Below are 27,918 nucleotides of genomic sequence, written 5' to 3' on the forward strand. Positions count from 1 at the left end.
AGTGTAAACCTGAGCAGTCACTTACAAAACACAACGAGCAGACAAGGGAACCCTGGGACCAGACGGTTACGTGTGGGAGAAGCACCGCCCGCCCGCCCCGCCGCTTATCTTCACCAAAGGTCTCCCCTTTCAAGTACCGAGCCAATCAAGACATTTCTAAAGATAATCCGTTTTTGATAAATTAGAACACAATGGGAACAGTGTGTGTCTATAATATACATATAAAAGTCCAGTTTTAAACTGAGCAAGACAAGTGCACAGACCACGTGCGATCCCAGGAACCCTGAAAACGGGAGGGCGGGTGTGCCCGGAGTTTTCTGGTTCGGCCGCTCCAGCCAGAAGGGCCCCGGGCGGGCCTCAGCCCTCGGCACCCTGGGCAGGCGGCTCCTCACCAGCCTCGGCCCGCCGGTGTCTGCGCATGTGCCTGTACTTGTCCACGTAGGCCTTCACCAGGTTGCCCACCTTCACAGGGTTGATCTCCCCACTCTTGCTGTGGCAGATCTGGGGGAGGGGGGCACAGTTACCCGGACGTCCCTTCACACCCGCACGGTCAGGGACCATGGGGATGGGGCCCTGGGGACCACACTGTGAGGGACAGCAGGCAGCCTGACCTACGCATGCCTGCTCTGCCCACCTCAAGGGCTGCTGAGGGTCACACTGAGATCAGCCGGCATGTCCATCTCTCAGGGTCTCACTTCCTACCCGTGAGCTGGGTTAAACACCTCGTGTCATTTACCTCTTTAACAAAAGTCACAAGGACACAGTCGTAAGCCCCTCACAAACACCAGCATTTACAACCCCCAAGCATCAATGAGGCGTGGCTACAACTGGCCTGAAGCTACGGCCAGGATGTGGCCGAGCGACCCTGGGGCCGGAGCCCCTCTCTCTGGGCTCACGGACCCCACTCCCACCTTCTGCACGGCCTTGCGCAGAATGTCCTTGTACTCGTCCTTTGTCACCTCCCTCTTCTGGTAGAAGGGCTTGATGGCCAGCTTGACCTCCTCCACGGCCCGCTCCTGCACGTGCAGCTTCTTCATGTACTTAGAGGGGAGGACACTGGTGAGACCATCGGCCCCTGGCTTCCCACCCACCTGCCTGTGCCAGTCCCTGGAAGGAAGGGCGGGACTCACCTCCTCGTTCTTGGTCTTCTCCGAGGCTGGCCTGGGAGCAGCTGTCCTCTCCTCGGAGCTGTTGGCAGCTGCGGTGGTCACGGTGGCAGCATGACCAGCCGGCTCTGAGGCCGCAGTCAGGACGGGGAGCACTGGGGCTGGGCTCTGGGCCACCCCACAGCCCATCAGGGGCAGGCTCCCCTGCAAGAGGAACTGGACCGCAGGCTGGCTAACAGGTGCGTATGGTGGGACACTCGAAGGCAGAGCCGGGGTGGTGGGCAGGTTCGGGCTCTGTACCTGGGCGAGAGCACAGCCCGCTCAGCCTCCGCAGAGCTCGGTGCCCCAGTGCCCCTGGCAACGCGCTCCCAACCCCCACTCCCGAACCACTAAAAGCCCCGGCAGAAAGGGGCTGGTGCGTGAGGCCCTCAGCCCCAACCCGGCCCAGCTCGCGTGGCCTGAACCCAAGGCCACATCCCTCCAGTCCAGGCGCCCACCTGAGAAAGGTCAGCATCAGGAAAACCAGGCTCTGGAAGCGCATAACCAGGGGGAGGGGGCTCAGAGAAGGAAGCCTGCTGGAACGCAGCCACGGGGCCCGCGTCCTCGGTTTCCCGGGGCTTCTGCGGCCTGTGAAGCGGCGTCCCTGAGGGCCAACACAGGGGGGTGGGTGCTCTATGGCCACGCCAGAAGGCTGTTTCCTGGCTGGAAAATTCCAGAAAAGCATCCCAGCAGCAAGGACCACAGGTCAGGCCGTGGCCATCTCCCTGCATGACCAAGGAGGCCCATGAGCCATCCAGGGAGAAAACTCCGTGGTGGTCGCTCTGAGCCATCCTTGTACCCCGCCCCGTCACCCCGCCCCGCCCAAGCGCCTACTCACGCAGGCCTCTGTCCTCAGCCAGGGCACCGCTCTCCACCTCTTGGAGGTCCCAGGTGACTCTCTTCACCAGCGCCTTAGCCCGCAGCAGGGGGTTCTGAGAGGGACCCTCCTCCTTCCCCGCAGGCGCCCCACCCATGGCTTGGCCTCCCAAAGCGCAGGGAGCTGTGGCTGCCTCGGCCACGTCCTGCTGGAGCAAGTGCTTCTCTCGAGGGCTCTCCATCCTGGGCAGGGGCTGCGCCACATCTTCACCGTGGATCCGAGACACCTCCCTGCGGATGATGGCCACAGCCAGGCCAGCGTCGTGCTGCTGGCCAGCCGGGGGCCCAGTGGGCTTGGGCAGGAGGCCTCGCTCTGGGGAGGAGTCCGTGCTCTCCGGGGAGGGCGGGGAGCTCATGTCATCAAGCTGCATGAAGATGGCTTCGTTTGAAAAGTCTTCGAAGAGGTGCCCCGCCTCCACAGAGTCACCGTAATCCAGATCCTCGGGGGGGTACTCGGCTGGCACCTCCAAGACTGGGGGGACCTTTGTGGGGGGCTTGTCAGCCTCGGGCCCCTCCAGCAAGGCATCTGTTCCTGCCAAGGCCAGGGGCTCCCTGTCTAGCCTGGGCTCCCCCTGGGGAAGGGGTGCTGGAGAAGCCTCTTTCGGGGCCAACTTCCTCTCCGGGGAGCGGGGGCGGGGCCGTGGGCGCTTCTCGCGGGACCGAGGCCGCCGGTGCTCCCGGGGCCTGTGCTCGGGGCTGGGTGACCTGGACCTACGCCGCCTCCTCTCCCGGGAGCCTCGCCTGTCTCGGAGCCGCGCGGCACTCTCCCTGTCAGGCCACTCCCTCCTCTCCCGGGGGTGCCTGGGCCTCCGGGATCTCTCCAGGCTGCTGGGGGGCGAGCACTCCCTCCCCCGAGACCGGGACTCCGACCTCCGCCTCTTCTTCCTCCTGCCCTCGCGATGCTCGTGGGAGGAGCTGCCGGGGCTGCCGGAGCGGGAGCGGGACCTCCGCCGGCCTCGGCCCCAGGATCCCCTCCTCCTCTCCCTGCTCTTGTCCTTGGCCTTCCTCCGCTTGGTGCGCTCGCGGCTGCTGGAGCGGTCGCTGGAAGACCTCCGATCCCGGGCCTTGGGCCGGTGCCTCTTGGCCTGGTCCTCGCCTGCCGGTGGCGACGCAGACCGCGAGCTCCTGTCCCCTGAGCGTGAGGAGCGGGACCCTGAGCGGGCCCTCCGATGCTCCCTGGTGCCGACCCTCGGCCTCTGGGCTTTCTTCCCGCCGCGGGAGCTGGACCTGGAGCGGGAACGGGTGGGGGACCGCAGCTCCACGACCCTGTGGGTGGTCGCGGGCAGGGCGTCCGGACTGGGTGGGGCATCCGGCTCCACCGCAGTCACACAAGTCACCGTCCGCCCCTCTGAGCCAAAGAAGGAGCTGCGGGGTGGTGGGTCCTCGTCTCCCCAGGGCTCTGGCGGGGACGGCCTCTGTGCCTGTGCCGCGAGCCCCTCCTCGCCCTGGAGCTCGGGCAGGCCGCAGGGCCCCTGGGGGGGCTCGGGCTCCTTCCTCATGCCGGTCTGCACCGTGTAGGAGGTGACGCAGCGCACGGGCGGCAGCGCTGGGGCCTTGGGGCTGTCGACGGAGATGGTGCGCGTGATCTCAGAGGGCAGAAGGCCAGAGCCCGGGTGCTCGGGGCTGCTGCTGGCCGAGCTGGAGTCTGAGCCCGTGGGGTTGAAGGGGTCATAGATCTCGCTCTTGAGCTGCTTCGTCTTCCTGACGGAGAAGAGGGGCACCGGGCTCTCTCTTCTCTGCACCTTGCTGTCCACGGGCCGGAACGTGTTACAGAAGCCGGGGCTGAGGACTCTGCCGGAATGGGCTGTGTTCCCAGGAATGTTGATCCTGAAGCTCTCGAAGGTGGAGCCGACACCCTTCCCCCGGGAGGGGCCCAGCGGGGCAGGGGGCTGGGGGCCGCCCCCCGAGCGCGTGCTGGGCTCCTGAGCACCCCTGCTGCTGGGCTCACCCTCTGCCCTGGCGCCACAGCCAGGCTGCCCGGGGCCCTCCCTGCCCGTCAGCCGGCTGATGCAGGAGCTGGGAATCTCGACTCTCTGCCCGCCGGCGGGGACCTCGCCCACCCGCCGGTCGTCTCTCCTGATCTTTGGTATCCTGGGGAGCTCGCAGATGTCCGTCCTCCTGGGAGCCGGTCTCGGGGCCCGTCCCAGCACCGTGCTCTCGGAAGGCGAGTTAGAGCTACCATTCGAGGTCTTCAATGCCGCAGACCTAAGAGGCGGAGGGTGCTTGCTGTCGCCGTTAAATCGGGGGCCGTCACTTTGTTTTAAGCTGGGTCTGCTCGCGCTGGACAAGGTCTGAGCCTGGCCTGACTGAGGGGTCACCGAGGAGTCCAGCCTCACAGCTGCCCCCACCACGAGCGCAGGGACCTGGGCGGGTGCGGGCGGGGCCGGGGCCGGGGGAGTGCCCGGGGCGGCCCTGCCCGGACGGCTGGGCGCTGAGCTCTCTGGCCCGCTTCCTGGCCAAGTCCCTCCGGGCTGCAGGCAGGCCCCAGGCCTGGCGCCTCCTGCCCCTCTGGCCGGACCAGCTGAGTTTCGCGGAAAAGAAACCGGCGCTAAAAGACAAAAGGCAAACAGCCATCAGTCCCCACCCCCGTCCTTAAAAAGCTCCAGCTTTCTCAGAACACCCTCCCGACGGGGCATGGTGCCCACCCCCGCTCGCTCTGGCTGGGCGCAGGGACGGGGTCGGAGGCTCGCCCTGCTGCTGCCCACCTGCCCTTCTGCTTCGTACACCATCTTCACGCTATTTGTGGATCAGAAGGGGCCTGAGCCCGTGAGGAACACTTGAAAACAGGGGAGCACCCCAGTCTACCACTGACCGCGCTCAGGCAGCCTACCCGGCCCTCCACGGCCAGACCCCCAGGCCCGAATCCCGCTGGGGCCCAGATCCATGGAGAGGGCTCCACATTGGTTCCTGGCGCTGTGAGAACAGATGGCGGCTGCTGACAGCAAGGAGGGCCTGTGGGCTGCCTGGAAGCTCCCCCAACAGATGTGTTATCAGAAAGCGATGGGACAGGCATCTTCAGTCCCTCAGCACCCTCACCTACCACTCGGAAGCAAACCCTAGAGCCGCTGGGTCACACCACACGACTGTCCCTGGAGGAACGCGTGTCCTAATCTCCAGGCGCGCAGAGGTGGGGACGGCGGGCCGTGCGCAGAGGCTCCTCACCTGCCCTCTTGGCGCTGAGGGAGCCGTCGCGGTGGATGACGATGTCGGCACCGTTCATCATCAGGAAGCTCTGGCCCGACAGGATGCTCCCCAGCAGGTCAGGGCCGGGGTCCGCGTCCACTTCTGGCTGGGGTGCCATGGAGGGAGTACTCCTCCTGCAGGGCAGACCCAGGGCAGGCCCAGCCGTCACGGCCCTCCTGCCCACATGCCTCCACACCCAGGCAGCAGGCAGGGGCCCCGAGGGGAGGGGTGAGACCCACCGGCAGCTCCAACTAAAGGAAGATGGGGTTGGGGAGTGGGTGGAGTCATCTGAGGCTTTGGCCCCGGCTCCACTCACTGACAGGCAGGAGCTCGTGAGCAACGCCGACTGGTAAGAGTTGGTTAAGTCTTTCTTTTGGAGGGTCAAACAGAGAAAAAGCTTGGCTCCCTGCCCGGCCCCTCCCTGCTGTGGGCTCTGCAGCAGAGCTACGCACACAGAGGCAGCCTCTGGGGCTGTCACCTCGTCCCCGCGCCCTTGGCTTGGGACTGGCCACAGCACTTCCTCACCCAAGAGCCAGAGGACAGGCCACAGGAGAGGCCGTGGGTGCCGGCTGGCAGAGCGCCAGCCCAACATGGAGCCTGCGGTCCTTGCACGCCCGGGGCCCCACCCCGCACCACCGCCCTGGCCATCCTGTCCCCCAGGACACACCTGGAGAGCCCCATGGAGACGGGCCTGGCCACGGGCTGGTGCGACCGCAGGGCTGACCGGGACAGAATCCTCCTCTTGGCGCTCAGAGGGGAAGCAGGGCTCGCAGATGCCTCTTCACTGCTGGAGGACACAGGCCAAAGGGCACGGGGTGACCCTGCACGTCGAGGCCCAGGGAGCCACCCCCAACCTCTCAGCAGCACGTGGCACAGGCAGGGGGCTCAGCACGGCCCCCACGGCAGCCCTCGTGACTCAACACTGAACCCAGGCCCCGTGCAGTGGTTTTCTGTCAGCAGTTGCCCGAGTCACTGAGCGGGGACCGGGTGGGGGGCAGGCGTGCGAATTAGATCTTTCTCCAAATCAGGGGACGAGTAGATACAGAATTCTGAGAACTCGGAAGCAGGAATTTCACAAATGCAAATTCTGAGGGTGAGCCAGGCCTCCACCAGGGGCGACATGTCCACGGGCCTAGGAAAAGAGTGAGCCCCCCCAGCCCCCCCCTCTGCAGTCACCTGTCGAAGGGGTCCAGCTCATAGGGGTCTCCAAACAGGGAGAGAGAGGCTGCCCCAATGTCTGCACGCAACAGCCCCAGAGAGGGGTCTGCAGGCTTGTACACCGAGGGGATGCAGGCTCCATGGGCTGGCCTGCGGAGGCCCAGCGTCCGCGCGATGCGGGAACGAGCCGTGGCTTCATTCTGAACCCAGAGGACAGAGGGAGAAACACTGATCCACAGGGCTGAAATCTACAGCCTCCATTCCAACTATGGATCCGTAGCACCAAACGCTGGGCCGAGCGGCCACAACCCTGCAGCCTGAGGGTCACGTGTACTCATCACATGTGAGGACCCCGCCTGGGCCTCACCCCCACCCGGCTCACACCGGGTGCCGGCACCCCAGAGAGCAAGCGCCTTGACGGGTTGTAGCCCAGCCCCCTGCGCCCCCCGCGGTCCCAGGGGCCGCTCTGCGGGGCCCAGAACACATCTTGTCTCAGCCCCATCTTCAATCCATGCTGCAGAAACGTGCATATTTATCGGTGAATCTCTAAGTAATTATGAAAAAAGGGTCCTTCTATGACTCCCACTATCTACCTACACACAGGACTGAAGCTCGCCCAGTGTGACCCCCCCATCCGACGCTACCTTTATCTTCTTCTCTTTCCTCTTCTTCACACGACCCTGGCGTTTCCTGGACCTTGTCCCCGAGCTCCTGCTCTTCACAGATGATCTGGACTGGGTTTTCTTCCTTCCCGACACTTTCTTCCGTCTTCCTACAAAGAGCACATTGATAGCGCGCGCTTCACTGTGCGCCCCACCCCAGGTGTCCCCCCCAAGACCCAGCGGATGCCATCCCGGCCTGGGGCCTTCCTCTTTTTATTTTTTTTGTTATAGGGTTTTACATACTTCGCCACAGAGGAGGGGAGGGGGAAGGCAGCGCAAAGCAATAACAGAGTGAGTCTGAGCCTATTTTGATTTGTAGACCTGATTATTAGAACCAGCGGATTATTTTACACAATTATGAAACAAAATTAAATTAGAAAACACAAACCCTAATAATCAAAAGTAAAAAGAAACACTGGCTCCCAGCTCTGTATCCACTTGGTGGTCTCACCCCAGAGAAGCACTCTCCCAGAGGCTTGGAAACAGACGACCTCACGGTACGTGTCCAGTAAAACGTATCCTGAGGATTACATTGCAAACCCAGCAGCGTTCCGTCCCCCTCAGCCACCCTGGGGCGCTACGGGCTGACTGGGGATGAGCCATGGCAGCCACAGGGCGCCCTAGTTCTGTGACGCTCCAGCACCCCCGAACTCTCAGGAACCCCAGCACAGAAACAGCAGGTTCCGAGAAGACGTGTGCTGTTAAAGCACTTCCGCTACACTTGAATCTGTGACCTCGCGATGAAGCTAAAAGCCCTACCTGATCTCCACTGAAGGATGCTACAAGCAGCTCGGGGGTTCTGAGAACTGCTCAACAAAGGAAACAGACGGAGGCGCCAGCGAGCCCGTGCTGTCCACGGAAACTGCACTCCTGGAAGCAGCCCGTCAGGAGGAAGCCTCTCCTTCACCTCCTCCGTGACTTCATGGATCTGAGACCTGAGCCCCGGGGCTGCCTGACTGTGAACAGAGAGCCTGGCGGAGCTGCCCGCTGGGAGGACCCCCAACCCCAACCCAAGCAACCCTGCAAACACCCAACCAACCCAACGAAATGCCCACCGGCACCTGAGCCAGCCTCGGGGCTCCAGCCGCCCGGCCGGAACAGGTAACACCTGCCCACGAGGGATGCGCCGGGACAGGAGACCCTGCATCACCCCCAGTCAAGAGGACACAGAGACACTTAACAGGCAGCCACTGGCGCAACACAGATCTCCTCTGGCTCGAGATTCAGGTAAACTATTTTTTTTTTTAACTCCATCACAATTTGTGACACAATTAGAACCTTCAACACCGACCATTTGTTTCACCGTGCTGCGGAATTACCGCTCACCCCCTGGGGTGTAAAAGCGCCTCGCGGTTAAATCAAAAGAAAGACTCCCTCTTCCACAAACATACTGTGAGACACTTAAGAGGCAAAATGAGGATCTGCTTCAAAATAAGAGGAGGAGGGGGTGGAGAGAGACGAAGTAGCCCCGGCCAGGAGTCGCCAGGCCACAGCAAGACGGTCCCAGGGTGCTGTTCCTGTCTCCCTGCGCTGCCACAGTGTGACTACGTCTGTAAAAACTGTGAAACATTGGGCTTCCCTGGTGGTGCAGTGGTTAAGAATCCACCTGCCAATGCAGGGGACACGGGTTCGAGCCCCGGTCTGGGAAGATCCCACATGCCGTGGAGCAACTAAGCCCGTGCGCCACAGCTACTGAGCCTGCACTCTAGAGCCCGCGAGACACAACTACTGAAGCCCGCACGCCACAACTACTGAAGCCCGCGCGCCTAGAGCCCGTGCTCCGCAACACGAGAAGCCACCGCAATGAGAAGCCCGCGCACCGCAACAAGGAGTAGCCTCCACTCGCCACAAGTAGAGAAAGCCCGCACACAGCAACGAAGACACAACGCTGCCAAGAAATTAATTAAATAAATTAATTTTTTTTTAAAGTGTGAAATATTCACAGCAAAGATGTAACAGCCAAATGTGGGGGCCACTCGGGACAAAGGGAGAAGTGAGCCCGTCTCTCTAGGAGCTGCAGCACCTCCGGCTCTTATCCTGGGATGGGTCTGTGAAATGCAAGGGAGCAACTGCTGGGCCGAGAAGTGAGACCCTGGACACGAGAGGAGATTCAGACAGAAAATATGAGAAGCAAAACCTCCCTCATCCTGACCTTCAAGGCAGGGATCAGCGTGACCTCGGGGTACAGCTCCTGGCTCCATCCACTACCCGGGGATGCGAACCAGGACCGCCCACCGGCGGCCCTCGGGTGTCTTCTCTGTGCTCAGCTCTTCGGGGGCAAGGGCTCTCCGGGAGCACACGTGAGCTCGGCACCCGGTGGGTCCACGCGGGGCAGCAGAACCTGACACACACATGCCCGCTGGGGGTGGGGAAGACGAGTGTGGGCAAGAACGCGGCGCAGCTACAACACGCACGTTGCTGACGGGAGCGCAGGGGGTGCGTCACCTCCAACACACATTCACTGGTTGCGCCAACTAGTCTACTGCGCTCTACCGACCCAGAGCAACGCAAACACCTGCCCGCGGGAAAGATACTCACAGCAGCTTCATTACAGACCCAACCCAAACGCCCGGCACAGGCAGGAGGACAAGCTGGGGTGGTGCGTGCCGTGGCATGCTCCTCACCAACAAACAGAAATTCACCCCAGACACCCACTCCACAGGCCCCCCAATCACTTTGCTGAGCGACAAACCAGAGCACACACTCAAGACCTCACGAGTGAGAAGCGAGGATGGCGTGGCTAGCGCCAATGACAGGGTGGCAGGTGCCTGGAGGGGCTGCCTGGGGAGTGGGGGCACCGCCTGGAAGCCTCGTCGGTCTCACCGGGAACCATATGCCCAGAGTGGATGTGCTCATCACAGAAAACGTATGTCTCGATATTGCTGATTTTTAAAAGACCACCGATTGCAACCCACTGAATGAAACAGGAAACCACATCTACCGGTTTAAATGAATAGTCAAGGAGAAAAAGGAAAACTCTTCTTTGGAGAATTCCAACCCATGAATATAAATGGAACACAGACCCAGAAATCGCCGAGGATGTTAAACGGGTGAAAGCTTCTCCCCAGGCAGGGATGTCGACTACCGAAGAAAAAATGGGATTTACTGGGACAAAATTTCCGAGGCTAACACAGAAAAGGACTAGGAAACGTGAACAGCGCCGAAACCAGCAAAGACACTGAATTAGTCATTTTAGCTGTTTCCACCCAGAAAAGCCAGGCATGGGGCTTCACCTGTGTGTTGCCCGATTTAGAGAAAACATCGCAAATCTTCCACAAGGTCCTTGGGGACTCTTCCCGATCAACGTCGGGGAGGCTGTGCCACCCTGACGCACATGCAGAGCGCTGCGGCATAAACAGCACCTCGGGGGGCTCAGAGGGAAGGAGCAGACGGACCCCCGGGCCTGCAGGGCCTTCTGCAGAACGGTCTGCGGAAACCAGGCCACACGGATGGCAGCGACCACGGGAAGCCAGAGACCGAGCCAGGCCTACCTGCCTTCCTCCTCCGACGGGCGGGGGCTCGCGGCCCGGAGTGCTGGTACACGGCTGTGCTCAGCCCAGCGGCCACGGCTTCGATGGTCTCGTCCAGCAGAGGAGACACGAGGTACCTCGGGACATGCTGCACAGCACGGGACGGCGCTGGTCAGGGGGGCCGGAGCCGCCTCAGGCCCCTCAAGGAAGCCCCCTGAGCCCCTGGCAGGCTGGACGCCTCAGCCTGGCAGCAGCAGACATCAGGCAGGCTGCTGGGGGCTCCCCAAGGGCCCAGTGGGAAGTGGGGTCTGGGAAGGCCTCCCGAGGAGCAGGCCAGGCAAGGATGCAGGACAAGGAGGGCTCGCGGGCCTCAGAGTGGAGGGCAGAGGTGCCAGGAGGGACTGTGGGCATCTGTGATGGGGTCCCAGGACCACGTTCCCCACGAAGTCCTCTCAGCTCCTCTCAGTTCAGTACTATGGCCTTGGCAGGTGACAGCTGCAAGGCAGGGGACCCCCGGCAGCTTCCACGATGCACCCATGGGCCGGGCCACCGACCACTGGCCGGACCCGACTGCCCAGTACCCCCAGGGCCAGCTCTCCACTGCTGCCGCCACCTCAGGCCCACTTGGCTTTGTTCCCTGCATGCGGCCAGGATGCGAGGCCACCAGCACCCACCTGGATCCTCCTGGCTGTGGAGATCCGGTTCCGGTTCACCGTCGCGCGGACCCTCTCGCTCTGCCGTGTCCTGGCGATGGCCCGGGTCCTCCCCGCGTGTGGCTGAAGCCGACTGGTGGTGGGCACCACGTCGGCCAAGAGCAGGGAGACCTCCTCCTCGCCCACGGGACCCGCGTCTTGGAAGAAAACACCCTGGGCTGACATGCACTCCGCTGAGCCCTGGCCCTGGTAGGAGGGTTCCGGGAAACGGGGCACAGGGGGTGTCTCCCTGGAGCTTGGGCCCCTAGACCCCCATCAGCCAACCCCCTGTCTCCAGCCCTTGCCCCCCCAAGGAGTGCAACCGAAAGCCGCCCCTGCTGGAGAGCCGGACGCGATCTCCCCGGGACGAGGGGCCGGCCCCACAGAAAGGGTCTGGGCCGCCTGAGGGGGGGCAGCGTGTTACCAGCAGCAGGGGCGGCCCCGGGGGAAGCACATTCTGGACAGAACCACTCGTCCACTGGCACCTCCTGGAGAGGGGGGTCCAAACACTCCATGTGGTACCTAGGAAACGAGACGGTGTCCCCAGCCTCACTGTCCCAACCAAGCGAGCCCTATGACAGGCCTCCCGACAACACACCCTGCTGTGGATCTCGTGGCCCCCCAGTCCACGTGTGGAAGCCCTAACCCCACAACGCGATGGCACCTGGAGACGGCCTGTGGGGGTGACAAAGCTTAAGTGAAGTCATGAGGGCGGGGCCCTGACCAGGGACACAGCTCCCCCTCCCCGACCGTGAGCTCTGCCAGGACTGACTTGGATGCCCCCACCCGAGGCCGCAGGGGAGGCCGCCTGCTCAGAGGCCTGCGCGCTTGGAGCTGCAGACACCTGTCTTCTCACTCTCCCACCGGCATTTGGGTGGACGGACCCCCACCGCAGGCTTCTGGGCATCTCTGAGCTCCAAGGGGACCCTGACGGCCGCCAAACTCTCCCCGGGGGACGTGCCATCTGGAGGGACAGAGCTAAGAGCGTGGCAGCTGGACCCTGGAGGCGGCACGGTGGCAGCCACCATCCTGGGAGGCCAGTCTCCGAGGAACTAACACCGCGCACGGCAGCGCCGCCCAACAGCGTCTGCTTTTCAGTTGCTTCTAACTAGTCTTCAAGGGAAGCAGCTGGGGAGGAGCCACCGCTGGCGTGGGCCGCCAGTGCCGGAACCCTCCAAACTCCATCCCAATGTCCCAGATGGCGCCTAGCCAGGTGGAAACCAGCGCCGAGCCCACACTGAACACCCGAGCCCAGGCTGGACTCGGCTTCGAAGCCACGTGCCGCTCACAGCCCTGCCCTGCGTGAGGGTCCAAGACAGACCCACAGGGTGAAGCTTGCCCCGACCCCCTGGCTGGACCTCACCCGAGCACCCCGGGGACGGACAGCGGGAGGCCGCTCCTCCTGGGACGCGGCAGGCTGGCACCAACGACTGGGAAGCACCCAGAACCCCAACTAGGTTTCAGCCTGAGAAGATCCTCCAGGATATGGTCTCAGGAACAATATCCAAGAACTGAGTGGTAGCTTCTGACAGTGTCCCCAGGATCGAGCGTGGTTCAACCCTGTTCTCTCCACCAAGCCCCAGGGCCTGGGAGCGGAGACTGGCGGGGGTGACAGGCACCCCGCCCAGCCAGTCTGCACCCACTAGTCCCTCCACGGAGGAGATGGCTGAGGGCTCAAACCTGGGAGAGCCCCATGATCGCCCAGCAGGACCGGCCTGCAGAGCTCACTTGAGCACACGGATGACCCCCTCCCACCGGGAGAGCCACAGCCACGTGGCACAGAGAGGTCCTCCCTCGAGAATAAATACCGCTACATAAAACACAAATGGGGGAACTCCCTGGTGGTCCAGTGGTTAGGACTTGGCGATTTCACTGCCAGGGTCCAGGTTCAACCCCTGGTCGGGGAACTAAGATCCCAAAAGCCACGGAGCACGGCCAAAAAAAAAAAAAAAAAAAACAAGGCAGGGCTTCCCTGGTGGCACAGTGGTTGAGAGTCCGCCTGCCAATGCAGGGGACACGGGTTCGTGCCCCGGTCCAGGAAGATCCCACATGCCGCGGAGCGGCTGGGCCTGTGAGCCATGGCCGCTGAGCTTGTGCGTCCGGAGCCTGCGCTCCGCAACGGGAGAGGCCACAACAGTGAGGCCCGCGTACCGCAAAAACAAACAAACAAACAAAAAATACCCACAAATAATCTGTACCTTGCTTCATGTAACAGTGACAGAATCTGGCATATTCACATATCTATAGACAGGCTTGTGATTTACTCATTTAAAAATGAGTAACAGGGCTTCCCTGGTGGCACAGTGGTTAAGAATCTGCCTGCCAATGCAGGGGACACGGGTTCGAGCCCTGGTCTGGGAAGATCCCACACGCCGCAGAGCAACTAAGCCCATGCGCAGCAACTACTGAGCCTGTGCTCTAGAGCCCGCGGGCCGCAACTACTGAAGCCTGCGTGCGTAGAGCCCCTGCTCCGCAACAAGAGAAGCCACCGCAATGAGAAGCCCGCGCACTGCGACGAAGAGTAGCCCCCACACGCCGCACCTACAGAAAACCCACGCGCAGCAACGAAGACCCAACACAGCCAAAAATAAAAATAAATAAATTTATATTTAAAAAAAATTTCAGTTGCATCTCCCATTATTAAAGAAAAATGAGTAACAGTGATCTTAGACTTGTAGACTTGTGACTTTAGTCGAAAGACTTAACTGTAAGAAAATTTAGCTAATGGCAAATATTAGCAGTGAGGATATTCAGAAGCATACAAATCACTATATTTTTTATCAGTTTTAATGTTTTAGATCTATCACAATTTTTATGTACTTGATCTGTTAAATTCAAGCACATAAAAAAATAAGTTTATAAATACACTTTACGACAAAAAATATTTTTGATAAAGTTGCAAAAATCCCCAAGAGTCACTGTTAAAACTATTAAAATTGAAACAATTTTTTTTTTGGCCACACCATACGGCATGTGGGATCTTAGATCCCTGACTAGGGATTGAACCTGACCCCCTGCACTGGAAATGTGGAGCCTTAACCACTGGACCACCAGGGAACTCCCTGAAACAGAACCTGACACAAAGAATTAACATAATCAAGGATTGTAGGCTCAGACAAGGCAATCCTGAGAAAGAACTGAGTTGGAGGTATCACACTCCCTGACTTCAGACTATGCTACAAAGCTACCATAAGCGAAACAGTACAATACTGGCTCAAAAACAGACACACTGAACAATGAAACCGAAAAGAGAGCCCAGAAATAAACCTACAGTTACATGGTCAATTAATCTACAACAAAGGAGGCAAGAATATACAATTAAAGAAAGACAGTCTCTCCAATAAGTGGTGCTGGGAAAGCTGGACAGCTTCATGTAAAAGAATGAAATTAGGACACTTTCTCACACTATATACAAAAATAAACTCAAAATGGATTAAAGACCTACACATAAGACTGGAAACTATAAAACTCCTAAAAGAAAACAATAACAGAACACTCTGACATAAATCACAGCAATATTTTTGGGGATCTCTCAAAACAAAGGAAATAAAAGCAAAAATAAACAAATGGGACCTAATTAAACTTTAAATCTTAACTTTTGCACAGCAAAGGAAACACTGGCAAAACGAAAAGACTTCCTGAATGGAAGAAAATATTTGCAAATGACATGACCAACAAGGGATTAATATCCAAAATATATAAACAGCTCATATAACTCAATATCAAAAAAAGTGATTACAACATGGGCACAAGACAGCAGACATTTTTCCAAAGAAGACATACAGATGGCCAAAGGGCACATGAAAAGATGTTCAACATTGCTAATCATCAGAGAGATGCAAATCAAAACCACAATGAGACAACACATCACACCTGTCTGAATGGCTTTCATCAAAAAGACCACAAATAACAAATGTTGGCGAGGATGTGCAGAAAAGGGAGCGCTCTTGCACTGTTAGTGGGACTGTAAATTGGTGCAGCTGCCATGGAGAGCAGTATGGAGGTTCCTCAAGAAACTAAAAATGGAACTACCATATGATCCAGCACTTCCACTGCTGGGTACTCAACTGAAGAAAATGAAAACACTAATTCAAAAAGATACATGCATTCCAATGTTCACAGCAGCATTATTCACAAAAGCCAAGATATGGAAGTAACCCAAGTGCCCATGAACAGAAAAATGGATAAAGAAGATGTGGTGTACACACACACACACACCCTCAGCCATAAAAAAGACTGCAATTCTGCCATTTGCAAAAACATGAATGGACCTGGAGAGTGTTACACTTAGTGAAATAAGTCAAAAGAGAAAAACAAATACTCTATGTTATCACTTATATGCGTAACGTAGAAATGAAACAAACCACCGTATATAATAAAACAGAAGCAGACTCAGATATAGAGAACAAAGTAGTGGTTAACAGTCAGCAGAGGGGAGTCGGGGAGCAAGACAGGGGTATGGGATTAAGAGATACAAGCTACTCTGTATATAATAAGGTACAAGGATACACTGCACAGCACAGAGAAGGAGAGCCAATATTTTATAATAACTTTAAATAGAGCATAACCGATAAAAATTTTGAATCACTGTGTTGTACACCTGAAACTAATATAACTCTATAAACCAACTATACTTCAATTAAAAAAAATGCATGCTATGTTCCACTCAACTGTTATGAACTTAAAATTGCTCTGAAAAATAAAATTAAAAAAAAAAAAAAAAAAAAAAGAACTGTAGGCTCCATTTAAAAACTTAAGGGGGGAACTCCCTGGCGGTCCAGTGGTTAGGACACGGTGCTTTCATTGCTGAGGGCCCGGGTTCAATCTCTGGTCAGGGAACTAAGATCCCACAAGCCACGCAGCAAGGCAAAAAGGAAAAAAAAAAAAGGGATAAAAGCTTAAGGGAAAATCGAGGCTTTGTGAGTGAAAGCTCCGACAGCCTCATCCAGGGCTCCCCAGCGTCCTCAAGGCCACTGGAAGGCACACAGGCTCGTCTGGCACAGGGAACCCGGGCCAAGAAGGCAAGGCTGGTGACAAGGGCCAGGCCAGGCCGAAGGGTGTGGTGGCCAGTACCAGGCTTTTCCTTCCCACCACACGTGGGCTCTCAGGCAGCATCCAGCTGCCCCAGGCCCTTCCTTCTCAGGCCCTGAGCAGCCACCATCACTGGGGAAAAGGGTGCAGTCTGCGTGCGAGCAGCGTTCTGAATGCTGCCACCCCCACGGCCCCGTGTCCCCACTCGGTCATGGAACGTGACACCAAGAGCCGTGATCCGGACACACGAGTCTGCAGGACACCCAAGGCTCCGCTTCTGCCCTCCAGCCCCAGACCGACAACAGGCTAGAGGGGACCCGCTCAGACACGGCCAACTTCCGGGACTCCAAAGGGGCAAGGAGCACCAAGGTCAGGCAACCGTGTCACCGAACATGGACGCAGGCCGAGACTGGCGAGAAAGGAGGGAGGAACGCATTCTCAGCTGCATGAGCCCCGAGGGCGGGCCTCGGAGGAAGGTGGGAGATGCTGCCAGGCCCGGGGAGGGTGACCTGCTGTCTCAGTGCAAGGAGGTGGCAGGTAGTGGGCCCAGGTGGGCAGCCCAGGCAGCGTCTGCACTGGGACAAGCGCAGGCCCCACAGGTGCCCATCCTCCAGGGCTTGCGCTGCTCCAGGACAAGGAAAGGGCCTGACGAGAAGCAGGGGACCCAACGGTATTGAGGAATGACAATGAAAGGGGCTCCACGGACACAGAGGTGGCTGGCAGCCTGGCTGGAAGCACATCCCGCTGTCCTGCCACGTGAGGCTGCCCGGGCCCCTGGCCTCGCACAAAGGGTGGGTCCCGCTTGTGTCCGCCCCCGGCCCAGCCAGCCCACACCCCCATTTCTTGCCTCTCCCCCTCGTCCTGAGATACTAGGTACAGCTCTGCAAGTGGCCTCAGGATGTCGTCTGGAAACAGGTGGAGGATATAAACAGCGATGGGGGGGGCGGGGGACAAAGCCCGCGGAGCCCAGGACGCAGGGGTTCAGACGACCCTCAGGGGGCAGGCGGCGCTGAACACAAGCACAGCCGGGCAGGCCCCTCTAGCAGGCCAACAGGACCAGCTCTGGGCCGAGCTCAGGGTGCCCGACGGGAGGGGCTCACCCAGCGTCGCAGCCGTCGCAGAGCAGCAGGCGGTCCTCCCGGTCGCTCCTGCCGCACACCCCACAGAAGGTCGGGTCTTCATCCTCGTCCTCCCCAAGCCTGGCGCTCTCCACTGGGATCTGGGGACAGGGCAGCATGCTCAGCACATGGCAAGCGGGACCCCAATCCCAGAGCCGTTTATATCACGGTTTGCAATGGACCCAGAGCAGATTCACACGGGCTCCATGGGCCCAGAGGTTCTGAATTAACACGCACCAGTGACTTTTATGTTTTCTAACCATTTCAGAGTAGTTAGCCCTGAGGAAAAAAATGATTCAACAGAAAAAGTCTGACCCACGGAAGGGCCCCAGAGCAGAGTGACAGGTGAGACAGCCAAACATGAGGGCTACGCTGCACGGACCACGCGGGTGGAGAACAGGGACGCGCCGGGCTCTCGTCCCTCGAGAACTGTCCCAGGACCAAGCAAAGACACAGAAACGTGACTGCCAAAGGATGACACTCAAACATGTGCTGCCCCACGACGATCACGGCTATTCCTCATCGCTGCTGCCAGCCCGAGCCACCTCCACAGGCTGCCTCGGTCTCCTGCCCACGAGTCCCACCGAGAAACAGCCTCTGCAGCTCACTTCCCCACGGGTGACACGCCTGAGTCACACTCTCTGCCTTTGTTGCTGCACCAGCCAGGGACTCGGGACCCTCCCGCGGCCTCCTGGACTCTGTGCTGGATCTGAGCCACTCTCGGATCTCCTCCAACTGGACCTGCTGGCATGTAAGCGGACCCTCCGCCCACCTCCCCTTCCCACACAGGAGGCGCTCGGGGCCAAGGACTCAAGAGGCAGGCACTCAAGGAAACAGAGCTTGCCTACGGGGAAACTGCCAGCGCTCCCCAGAGACCTCCGGGCAGAAGAGCAAAGCGCCCGGGCCAGGCCACAGGAGGCTCCACCAGCAGGACGGGACGGGAGCTGCCGGCCCCGGCAAAGACTCCAGGAGAAGTCTGCTCACCCAGAGCCGTAGTCCTCGCACATCCCTGGCTCCGCAAATAAAAAGGCACATCTGCGGCTACAAGACTCGCTGAGAAGATGTAAGGCAAGTCTCTACGAGTCTTTCTTTTTCTTCTTTTTGGCCGAGCCGTGCGGCTTGCAGGAACTTCCCCGAGCAGGGACTGAACCCAGGCCACGGAAGTGAAAGCGAGGAAGCCTAACCGCTAGGCCACCAGGGAGCTCCCCCAACGAGCCTTTCTAATGGTGCTCCCCGACAGAAGAAGAGGTACGGAGGCCTCCCAGTCCCCAGACAGCAGATGAGCGAAAGCACGCTTTTAAGAGCAAGGAGAACACCTGTCCCCAGCCCTCCCGCTCCTGCCGTGCGCCTCCCGAAGTCTGGTCCCCAGAGACCTGGCCCCCTCTCCCAGGTCTCGGGTCCACACCCTGACCTTCCCTGCCTGCTGTGGCTGCCGCGGCTCACGAGGAGAGAAGCTCAGACATGCAGAACAGGCGTGTGGGAGTGGAGAGGAGGAAGCCTGGGAAACGGCTCCCAGGCAGAGCCCAGGCTGGCCGGGCACACGGCACCACCTCCAGCACCGGGTTTCACATTCATGGCCGCAAACGGCCTTTTAGTCGATTACTGAAACACATGTAACCAATACTTCAGGAAAGCAACTTGCCTTTTGAAGGCATGTTTTCCCATGAGATGGGGACCAATGCAATACACAAAAGGGGGCGCCTACACTTACCTTCTTCAAGATTTTACCACCAAATTGAGCTCGAATACAAATACATTTAAATATAGTTCGATCAACTGGACAGGAATTGGCATTCTGTAAGAAAGAAAAATCATACTGCAACCTTACAGAATCACTTGCACTAGTAATACCACCTGAAAATAATTTCACGGCTTCCCTGGTGGCGCAGTGGTTGAGAGTCCGCCTGCCGATGCAGGGGACAGCTGGGTTACTGGCCAGCAAGCAGGGGGCAGAGGAGAGGAGGCTGGGTGCTTGAGGCGAGGCCGTTACTGTCACCCTCGCTGGGTAAGGGCAGGCGCGGGGCGGCAAGTCCTGCCGCCTTCCCGGGGTCCGGGTTGGTGAGGGCAGGAACAGAAAAGCAGCAGGCAGGGCCGCTGGGCCTCGAGGACGCTGAAGGGCATGGGGCTGCAGGCCACGCGTCCTTGGACTCATTACTTCTTTGAGGTTTTTCACAAAGTTCAGAAAGTAGGGAGGGGGCAGTGCTTCTAAAGCTCACCCTGCAACACTGCACCATCTGGTGAACCCCATGTGCTTTTACTGCTAGTCACACGACTCAGGCTTTCCTGGGTCTATGAGATGACCCCTCAGCACGTGAGCACAGGCCAACTCGGCCTGCGCAGGCTGCCCCTGGGCCACTCAGGATTTCTGGTCCCCGAGGGGCACTGGCCCATGAACAACCCTCCTGATCCAGCACTCCACGAGCATATCACCCCACAGTGAGCTTCACCAGCCACCCCGAGGGCCTAGAACTCGAACGAAGCAGAGATCAAGCTCAGATGCCACCCGGGGCTCCAACTCCTGCTGTAGAGCAGAGACCCAGACCCTTGAGAGGCTGGCCACGGGCTAGGTCACACACACAGAGAGGCCAGCCCGAAGGGAGGACGTGCCCGAAGAGAAGCCACACACCTTGGACCACTCCACGATGCAGTCGAGGCAGAAGTAGTGGGCACAGTTCTCGGGTGTCCCCACAGCCTGGTCTCTGAAAGCATTAAGACAGATCGGGCAGCTCTCCGAATCATCGTCAGAGTTAAATGCACCGCTGGCTTCCAGCGCCCCCCGAGTAGCCGCTGCTGCCGCTAACGTGTCCACGTCGTCACCGTCTTCTTCGGAATCCTCGGAACCTTGACAAAGAGGCAATGTTACAAGTCCACAAACCAGAGTACAGGAGGCATGCAGGCCGCAGCCGCGCTCGGGTGAGCAGGGTCCCGAATCCCACACACGAGGGACAGACCCGCTCCTGCAGCCCCACCAGGACAGATGTCACCGGGCATTTTAACCCAAAGCTGCTTCCAAGCTCAGGGGACACCAGCCCCACCCCCCCAACTTGGAGCCGAATCAGAACCCTCATGAGGCAGGCAGCCTCCAGGGGCCAGCCCGCCTCTCGGCTCAGCGCAGCAGCACCACGTGCCATGAACACCCTTCTCAAAACACTGCCAGTGAGCCACGGCCCGCAGGGAAGGCCTCTCCTATAGGTCTTTCATTTTTCTTGTTTCGGGGATTAGAGAGCATGAACTCCTAACCCAGCAAGCTGGCCACAACAGTCCTGATCAATTTCTGAAAGCTTCTGAAGCTGGGGTTAGGCCAGCAGCAAAGGAAAGAGACACTTTCAGTTCACCAAGGCAGAGTCAACATGTGCATTATTTTTCTCTCCCCACTGAACTCCACCGAAATGACGCTACTTCACACGGACAGGAGAAGCAGGCTAGGGGTATGGCAGGCAGGGTTCTTACACGCCCCCGAGACCCTGCTGTCGCAAGGCAAAGGGAAACTAGAACATAACCAAATGAGCTCTTTAAAAGCAGTTTTCTCTGGCTGGCTGTAGAATGTTGCAGCCTGTCCACTGAGGGGTGGCTCCCAGGAGCTGAGTGACGACGGCCTCCCCTGGCAGCCGGCCAGCGACAGGACTGGAGCCCCATGCCCGAAGGGATCTGAAATCTGCTGACAAGCCGTGACCCTGGGGAGCACCCTGAGCCTCAGATGGGAACGGCAGCCCTGTGACCCCTTGATGTCAGTCGGGTGAGACCCAAGCAGAGGACCGGCCACCGGTTTCTGGACTACAAACCCATGGAACCACTGAGACAGAGCACGCGGTTCTCAGCTGCTGTGTTCGTGACAATCTGTTACAAACCAAGAGAAAACTAACAAAACTGGTGTCCACACAATTTTGAAGAATGACTTTGCTCAGCTTCCTGCCTGGCTAAGGGCAAGGGGGCAGCAGCAGGCGGAGGCTGGAGGATCTGGTTCTTCCTCCGGAATTCCAGAAGGCTCAGGAACTGAAGGGAAGGCAGAGAGCCGGCCATCTGAGGGCCACCTGACCCCTCTGCGGTGTCCCACCCACGGAGGACGCCTTTGAAGTGCCTGAGAGGCAGTGACCGCCAACGGAGAGGCGACTAAAGACACAGGCAGGTGCCAAGACCCTGGGCCACCGCCTCCCCACCCCGTCGTAGGGGCTGCCGGACCAGGCCCCAACCAGACGAAGTACCAGGCCAAGGGAGGTGCAGACACGGGTGCCAGCCTGGCGTGGCAGCTGGAGGCACGGCACGCCTGGGAACCCAGCGCGGGTGAGGGCACGGCTCACGCGAGGTGGGCAGGACCACACTGGAAAGAGCTGAGAGCGAACCGAGATGAGGCCGAGCAGGGATGGGCTGCGAACTGAGCAGACCAGGACGCGTGCGCACCGCCTGGAGAGCAGGCTGAGGCAGCGGGTCAGAGTCCCAAGTCCTCATGTTTCATCCTAAGACTTGAACAGATAATACGTATCCAAACTTAAAACTGAGCAAACAGCGACACAAGCAAGTGACTTTCAAGAATCAACACTAGTGCAGGAAAAGCAAAAAGATGAGTAGAAAGAGCTGCCGAGGGAAGGGGGACGTGGCAGACACCAGGCCCGTAAGGATGCAGGTAACTCCCTTTGAAGACACTACCTTTGAGACCTCTTAAGTTCTCACCAGCCACAGAGATACGCTCCTTGCCCATGAGTTTCACAGACCAGCGCGGAAAACTAGGGGTGTCTGGTGGAGTTTTACTGCCCATCAGCTATGGCCGTGGCCTCCAGGTTCCTGCCTGCCACCGGGCACCTCCTCACCACCCGCGGGCCTGCTGGGCACTGGGCTCTACGCCAGCTGTCCCTGCACGGCACTCCCCACCAGCCCGTGTCCCCCATTACCCGGCTAACCCTCCTGCCCTTCGGATCACAGCTTAGATGTGTCTTTCTGGAAGCTTCTCCTCACCAGCCCAGGCCCACAGGGGCTGAGGCCTCCCCATTCCCATGACGTCCCTGTAAACACACTCTTGGCATCTATCACCTGACCTAACTGCTCCTTTACACCGTTCTCTCTGCTGCTAAGCAGTTAGCTCGGGCAGAGAGCCCCGGATGGGCTCCCGCCCACCCTCCAGCCTGCAGCCCCCGTCCTCTGGCCTCCAGTAGAGCCTCAAACCTTTGCTCGAGGGATGAAGTGACAAAGACCTGATGTCCTCTGCCTCCAGCCCGGTCAAGGCCACATGCCTGTGCCCAAGCCCCAAGCCCATCTGCAGAAACAAGCGAAGAGCCACAACGTGATCTGCAAACTCAGCACAGAATTTCATGTACCTGCACAGAAGTCAAAATCTAACTCTGGAAGAATATCACCAACACACGCGTGGTAGCAAACTCACACTGATGTGCTGTGTCAATGCTCTTCCCTCACAAGCACTGTCCCACACGTGAGGGTTTGCCTTTCTGGAACATTCTAATGTTCATAAACACAGGAGTCCAAGGACTGTGATAAAAAGACTAGGCAGATGCTTCAGGACCACACATGTTCTGAGTGGACGGCTGTTCTCAGAAGGAAAAGAACCGTAAGCCAAGCTTCCAAAGCCCGGTGCCACGTGGGGAGGGGGCTGAGCGCGTCTCCCTCTGAGGGGCTGGGACAGGGTAGTCCAGCCTGGGGACCCCGCAGGACACGTACCAGCCAGGGTGCCCGGGAAGGCCAGGGGAGGAGGTGCCGCGAGGTCCTCAGGCGGCACTATCTCCCCTTAAAGCAAAGCTCACCGCGCAGGAGTTCAGAGGCACAAACATCAAGCAATGGAACAGCCTGAGAACTTAATAAAGTCACTCCGTGCGTCTGCCAGCTCTCTCAGGGGTCCCATCAGGAGCGAGAGGAAGAGCCACAGGTGGCACCGCATCCTGCCCAGGTGGTCCCCGGGGTCAGGTGGCTCCCTGGTCAGGTGGCCCTAGGTCCCGGCAAACCTCGGCTCATGCTACCCCTGCCCTGCAGCAGGCAGGGGCTGGGGGCCCGCCCTGCCCGCAGGTCCTGTCCGGCTGTGCTCTCCCTGGCAACGCCCTTCGCACTGCGCCCTGTTCTCAGGCATTTTAACCTCCTGCCGCCACCAGGAAAGAGACCGATCCGCTGTGCCATCAGCCCAACTACATCAAAGCGAGCCAGCTTCCCAGCTGAAGACGAGCCCCACTGCAGGGGACTGCCAGACAAGGCTGCCGTGCTAGGGAGTTTCACCCCCAGTGTTCACAGCCCCAGGTGGCCAGCGCGGTTAAGACAGCAACTTCAACAAGGCCGTTTTATACCAGCGACCCCTGTCACGGGAGAGGGGACACGAGGGGCCGCTCGAACGTCAGCGTTCTCACCAGATCCGTCTTCCAGGTCCCCCTCGTCGTCCTCGCCGTCACTGTGCTCACTGCATGTGTCGTCCTCAGAGCCCCCACTGCGGGCATCGCTGCTTTCTTCTAGATGGACAGGTAAACACAGGCCCGGGGGGCAGCGTCACGGCCGAGGCAGGTTGGAAGATGCACAGAGGTGTTCAGAGGACACCTGCCCACAGGGCGCCCAGCGCTGCCCCCAGGGATGGGGGGGTGGGGCCGCATGGGGACGTGGGGAGGGAAAAGCAGCATCTTTTGCTCGACTTACATCTCTGTTGATTGCATTAAAAATAAACACCAAACAATGTGCCACTTGTGCACTTGAGGAGCAAAGCATGAACACTCACTCCCCAGCTCCGTGTGGAGGCGGGAGGGCGGCTCACCAGCATCGCTGGTCAGGGCGGCAGGACGGAGTCTCGGGTGGCCATCGGGCCCCGGGCTTCGGTCCACAAGCTCGTCCAGGCTGTCCTCATCCATTGCTGGACATTGGAGTTCAGCTCTGGAAGAAACCAGGCTCAAGTAATTCCCCTCTGTCCCAAGCTTTACGTAAAGCTCCCTGCCGAGAGCGCAACAGTCACTCTCTACACGTCACGTCCTGGTGACAGGTGTCCACCCGTAGCACAGGAGATATGATACGCTCAAAACTGTGCATACACACAAAGAAGACTGGCTCCTGTCTACAGAGCCACGTTCAAAGTCAGATCCCAATTTATAACGAACCTAACTGAGCCTCAGACTGGCCACCTTCCTGTTCAGGCAGGCACCTACCACACCTCAACACTCCCCAGATACCCCGAGGCCAGGCTTGAAGGAAATGGCTTATCATAAGCTGAGGCAAAGCAGCGCTTTCAATGGGGGAGGGTCACCAGAAGGCCCCGGTGCCAAGCAGGGCCCTCTCCCTGCACTCCCCTGGCACCTCCCTCTCAGCCCTGGCTGGCCAGCCCAGGCTCCGCGCACCTGACTGGGGCCGGGAGGCCACAGGTGCCAGCTGAGGCTCCTCTGCCCACGCCCCAGTGCATCACAGGGCACCGCCAGGTCACCTGACGGCCCGGGAGCAGCACGGGGCCACGAGGAGCAGAGGTCCGCTTCTGCCTCTCAGCCGCCATGTCTGCCTGCTCTTGGGCTCCGGCTCTCCAAGTGGGGGCGCCTGTCCTGCCTACTCTGCAAGGCCGCTGCCAGGATAACACAGAAGATCTAGACCAATGACCTCACAGACACAGGGGACACAATTACCCTCCCACACCAGGGCCTCTGACTTTGGTCTCCAAATAAGGGTTCCTTTCCCATCAGTGCTACTCACTTCCCAAGTGTCCCCGAGAGGAAACACCGCCCCCATCCAGGTGGCCCAGTGTGCTTCCGACCAAGTCCAGTCTGCATGGTCAAAGGAAAGGGGTCACAGGAAAGACCGGAAGGCAGAGGGGCAAAGCAAGAACCAGGGGCAGGGGGTTAGGCTGACAGCAGCGTGCCCAGAAGCCAGGAAAGGCTCTCATTCCTGGATCCCACGTGCAGGCTTCTCTCCTGTGGACTGTGGGCCACGCACTGTGTATTACACATGCATCACAGAAACAAGGGGAGGGGCTGTCACTACCACCACTGTACATATGCTCCCAAAGAATGATCCCCTGATGGGGCTGAGGCCAGGTCCAGACCCCAGAATGCCTCACTTCCCATACAAAGCCCGATTCTGGGACGATGTTTTCTAAAAGAGTGAGGGCATATCAATGTCGTGAAACTGCCAACTACCATGTGATGCTTCTACCTGGAAGCAGTCAACTGACATTTTTAACCCCCAAAAGCCACCATGTTTCTTCTAGCTAACGTCCTAAGGTGAAGAAAATCAGCACCAGTCCTACTCAACTTAAGGGTCTGCACCCCACTTCTTGGTGAGTCAGCAACACAGTAGGGGCCTTCCCTGTCCTGTACCCACGTCCTGACCACGTCTTCTGCTGGAGACACACAGACCATCCGACGAGATGGTGCCACTGTCCGTCCAAAGGGATGACACCTTTCCCCTGAGCATGATGGCTGCAGCCCACTGCAGGTAAGAGGACCTATTATCCTCTGGCTATAGCTGTCATTCTGGGACACCTGCTCTCATACTTACCCTACCCCTACTGTGTGCAGCACGGGTCCTGCCCTGGAGAAGCACAGCCTACGAGAGAGGTAAATACTCACACCCAGGAACCTACTGGGGAAAAAAATCAGAAAATGTAACTCCCCAAGGAGACGACAGAGCACAGCCAGGGACAGTTCACACCCAAAAGGTCAAAAGCACGAACAAATAACCCCTGGCCTCTCCCTCGGTGACGGAGGCCTAGGCCTGCCTGCCAGGGGCAGTGGCAGGGCCTGGCTCAGAGAGCTGTAAGAGGTCAGTGCGGCCATGATGGAGTCTGGCTCGCCTGAGACACCAACTCCGGAATCAGGATGACTGACTCCCCGTGTCCCTGCACCTGTGGGGAGCAGTCCCGAGAGCCCTGTGCTTCTCCATCACAGCTGCGAGAAAAACCTCCAGGCCTCCTGACAGCCCTCCCTTCCTGCATCATCACACACGGTAACTTCTGGCAGCGCCCAGGGGAAAGAGCCGGCTAGCCTCTGAAGGTGCTTTCCAGAGCAAGCGCTGTGTGACCACGAAGGAAGAGAGCACCGTTAGCAACCCCCGGCCCCCCCTTCCTCTATAAGGAACCCTGCACTCAGAACACTGTGCGAATGGGACCCTGGCTTGGCACCTACTGGCCCCACCAGCAGCCCCAGCTCAGACACGCCTGCCCAGATCCACCATCCCCACCTCTGCTCATATGTCCCAGACCGACGGCCAGGAAGCCTTTTCTGCAGGAAAGTCCACAGCCTGCCGGCTGCTGGCCACCTTCGGCCGTGCCGGCAGCACTCTGTGGTGTTCCTGCTCAGCCTTCAGATTTAAGGGAACTAGGGGAAAAATTTAAACCAGAAAGAGTATTTCCCTCTCTTTTCAAATTCAGGGACTCAAAGCACCTGCGATCCCAACCATCACTAAGGAACCAAAAGACCCTCCGGTGTGGTCACCGGCAGCTATGCCAGGACCAGAACCTGAATGCCCATCACCAGGCCCTGAGCAAGGCTGCCCGGTTCAACGTCTCACACGGGGCAAACTCTCAATTTTCATTCATCGTCTGCCACAGAGGCTACAAGACCTCGAGACTGTGAACTGCAACAGAAATCAAAGAGCTAGGGCCCAGCAAGGTCTTGGCAGGGTTGAGACAGACACCAAGAGTCCATGCTGGGAGGCTGCTAAGAGAACCAAAGCCAGGCTGGCCCTGTCACGGCCTTGCCACCAGCCTGGTGCAAAAAAAGGAACCAGCTGTTGTCATTCTGACTCAACATTCTTCTCCTAGGAAAAAATACCGAGTGGTCCAGGGAGAGGGAAGGTGTGCTAAGCCCCAAGTCAAACCTCACTTCAGCCTCAGGTTCCGTCCTAGTGACCACCGGCCAAAATGTGGCTCACAGGCTGACTACCATCTTGCTGCTGCAGAAGCAAAGTAAATATATAAACGCCAAAGTTGACAAAAATGTAAAACAATGATTGTTATTAAAAAAAAAAAAAAAAAAAAGCATGGGCCAGGAATCAGAGCTAGGATTAACACAGGGCCCTGGTTCCGCACTCAGGAGCTGTGTGACGTTGGCAAGTTACTTAACCTCTCCGGGCTCCAATCTATGTATGTAAAACAGGAAGGGCAATATCTAGTCCCGAGAGACTGCTGTGAAGACTACGTGAGTTAAAGAAGGGGAAACCATCCCATCAACCGAACGGGCCTGTCGAAACACAGGCGAAGCCAATGAAAGCAAAGACGACCAAGAGCTGGAAACGAGTTAGCAAAGGGTCACACTCCGCTCTAGGAAGGCGCCCCCCCGGAAACCCGCCTGCAAGCCCGGGGCCTCCCAGCCTCTGCGCGAGGCCTTCCGCGCCCGCAGGCGGTCACCGCCGCCCGCCAGCCCGGGGCTAGTGCGGCGCAGGCCTCGCACCGCTGGGCAGGCCGCAGACAAAGCGCGAGGCGCCCGGGGCGGCCCACCGGCCGGGGCGCAACAAGACACCCGGGAAGCTGCGGCCCAGCACGTACCCGGAACTTCGCGCCCCGCCGGCCGCCACCGGGCGCTCGCCGCCACTGCCGCAACCGCCGACCGAGCGAGAACTACGACTAGGCCCGAACGCCGCCGCCGCCGCCGCCACCGCCACCGCCACCGCCACAGCCGCCGCGC

At 58.9% G+C, this 27,918-nt stretch overlaps 1 protein-coding gene across 12 annotated transcripts; it reads right to left on the reverse strand.

The window, feature by feature from the left end:
- Positions 1-27,904, reverse strand: PHRF1 (PHD and ring finger domains 1). Of its 12 annotated transcripts, none has more exons than XM_024131685.3 (19): positions 27,780-27,904; positions 25,793-25,876; positions 24,072-24,187; positions 23,677-23,775; positions 19,962-20,176; positions 19,047-19,130; positions 17,318-17,436; positions 11,611-11,708; positions 11,169-11,344; positions 10,516-10,642; positions 7,007-7,134; positions 6,381-6,562; positions 5,872-5,991; positions 5,184-5,338; positions 1,984-4,569; positions 1,604-1,749; positions 1,131-1,406; positions 912-1,040; positions 13-501 (listed from the first exon to the last, which is right to left on the reverse strand). In XM_024131685.3, exons 3-19 carry the CDS (start codon positions 24,163-24,165, stop codon positions 358-360), a joined length of 4,878 nt encoding a protein of 1,625 aa, XP_023987453.1. In that variant the 5' UTR covers positions 24,166-24,187; positions 25,793-25,876; positions 27,780-27,904; the 3' UTR covers positions 13-357. The 12 variants fall into 12 exon arrangements, with proteins under 12 accessions (XP_054939145.1, XP_028341707.2, XP_028341705.2 ...); XM_028485907.2 differs by having other exon boundaries at positions 25,793-25,840; positions 27,780-27,900; XM_055083172.1 differs by having other exon boundaries at positions 25,793-25,873; positions 27,780-27,900.
- Positions 27,905-27,918: the final 14 nt, after the last annotated feature.

The sequence above is a fragment of the Physeter macrocephalus genome, unplaced genomic scaffold (genome assembly GCF_002837175.3).
Source record: "Physeter macrocephalus isolate SW-GA unplaced genomic scaffold, ASM283717v5 random_659, whole genome shotgun sequence".
Lineage (NCBI taxonomy): Eukaryota > Metazoa > Chordata > Mammalia > Artiodactyla > Physeteridae > Physeter > Physeter macrocephalus.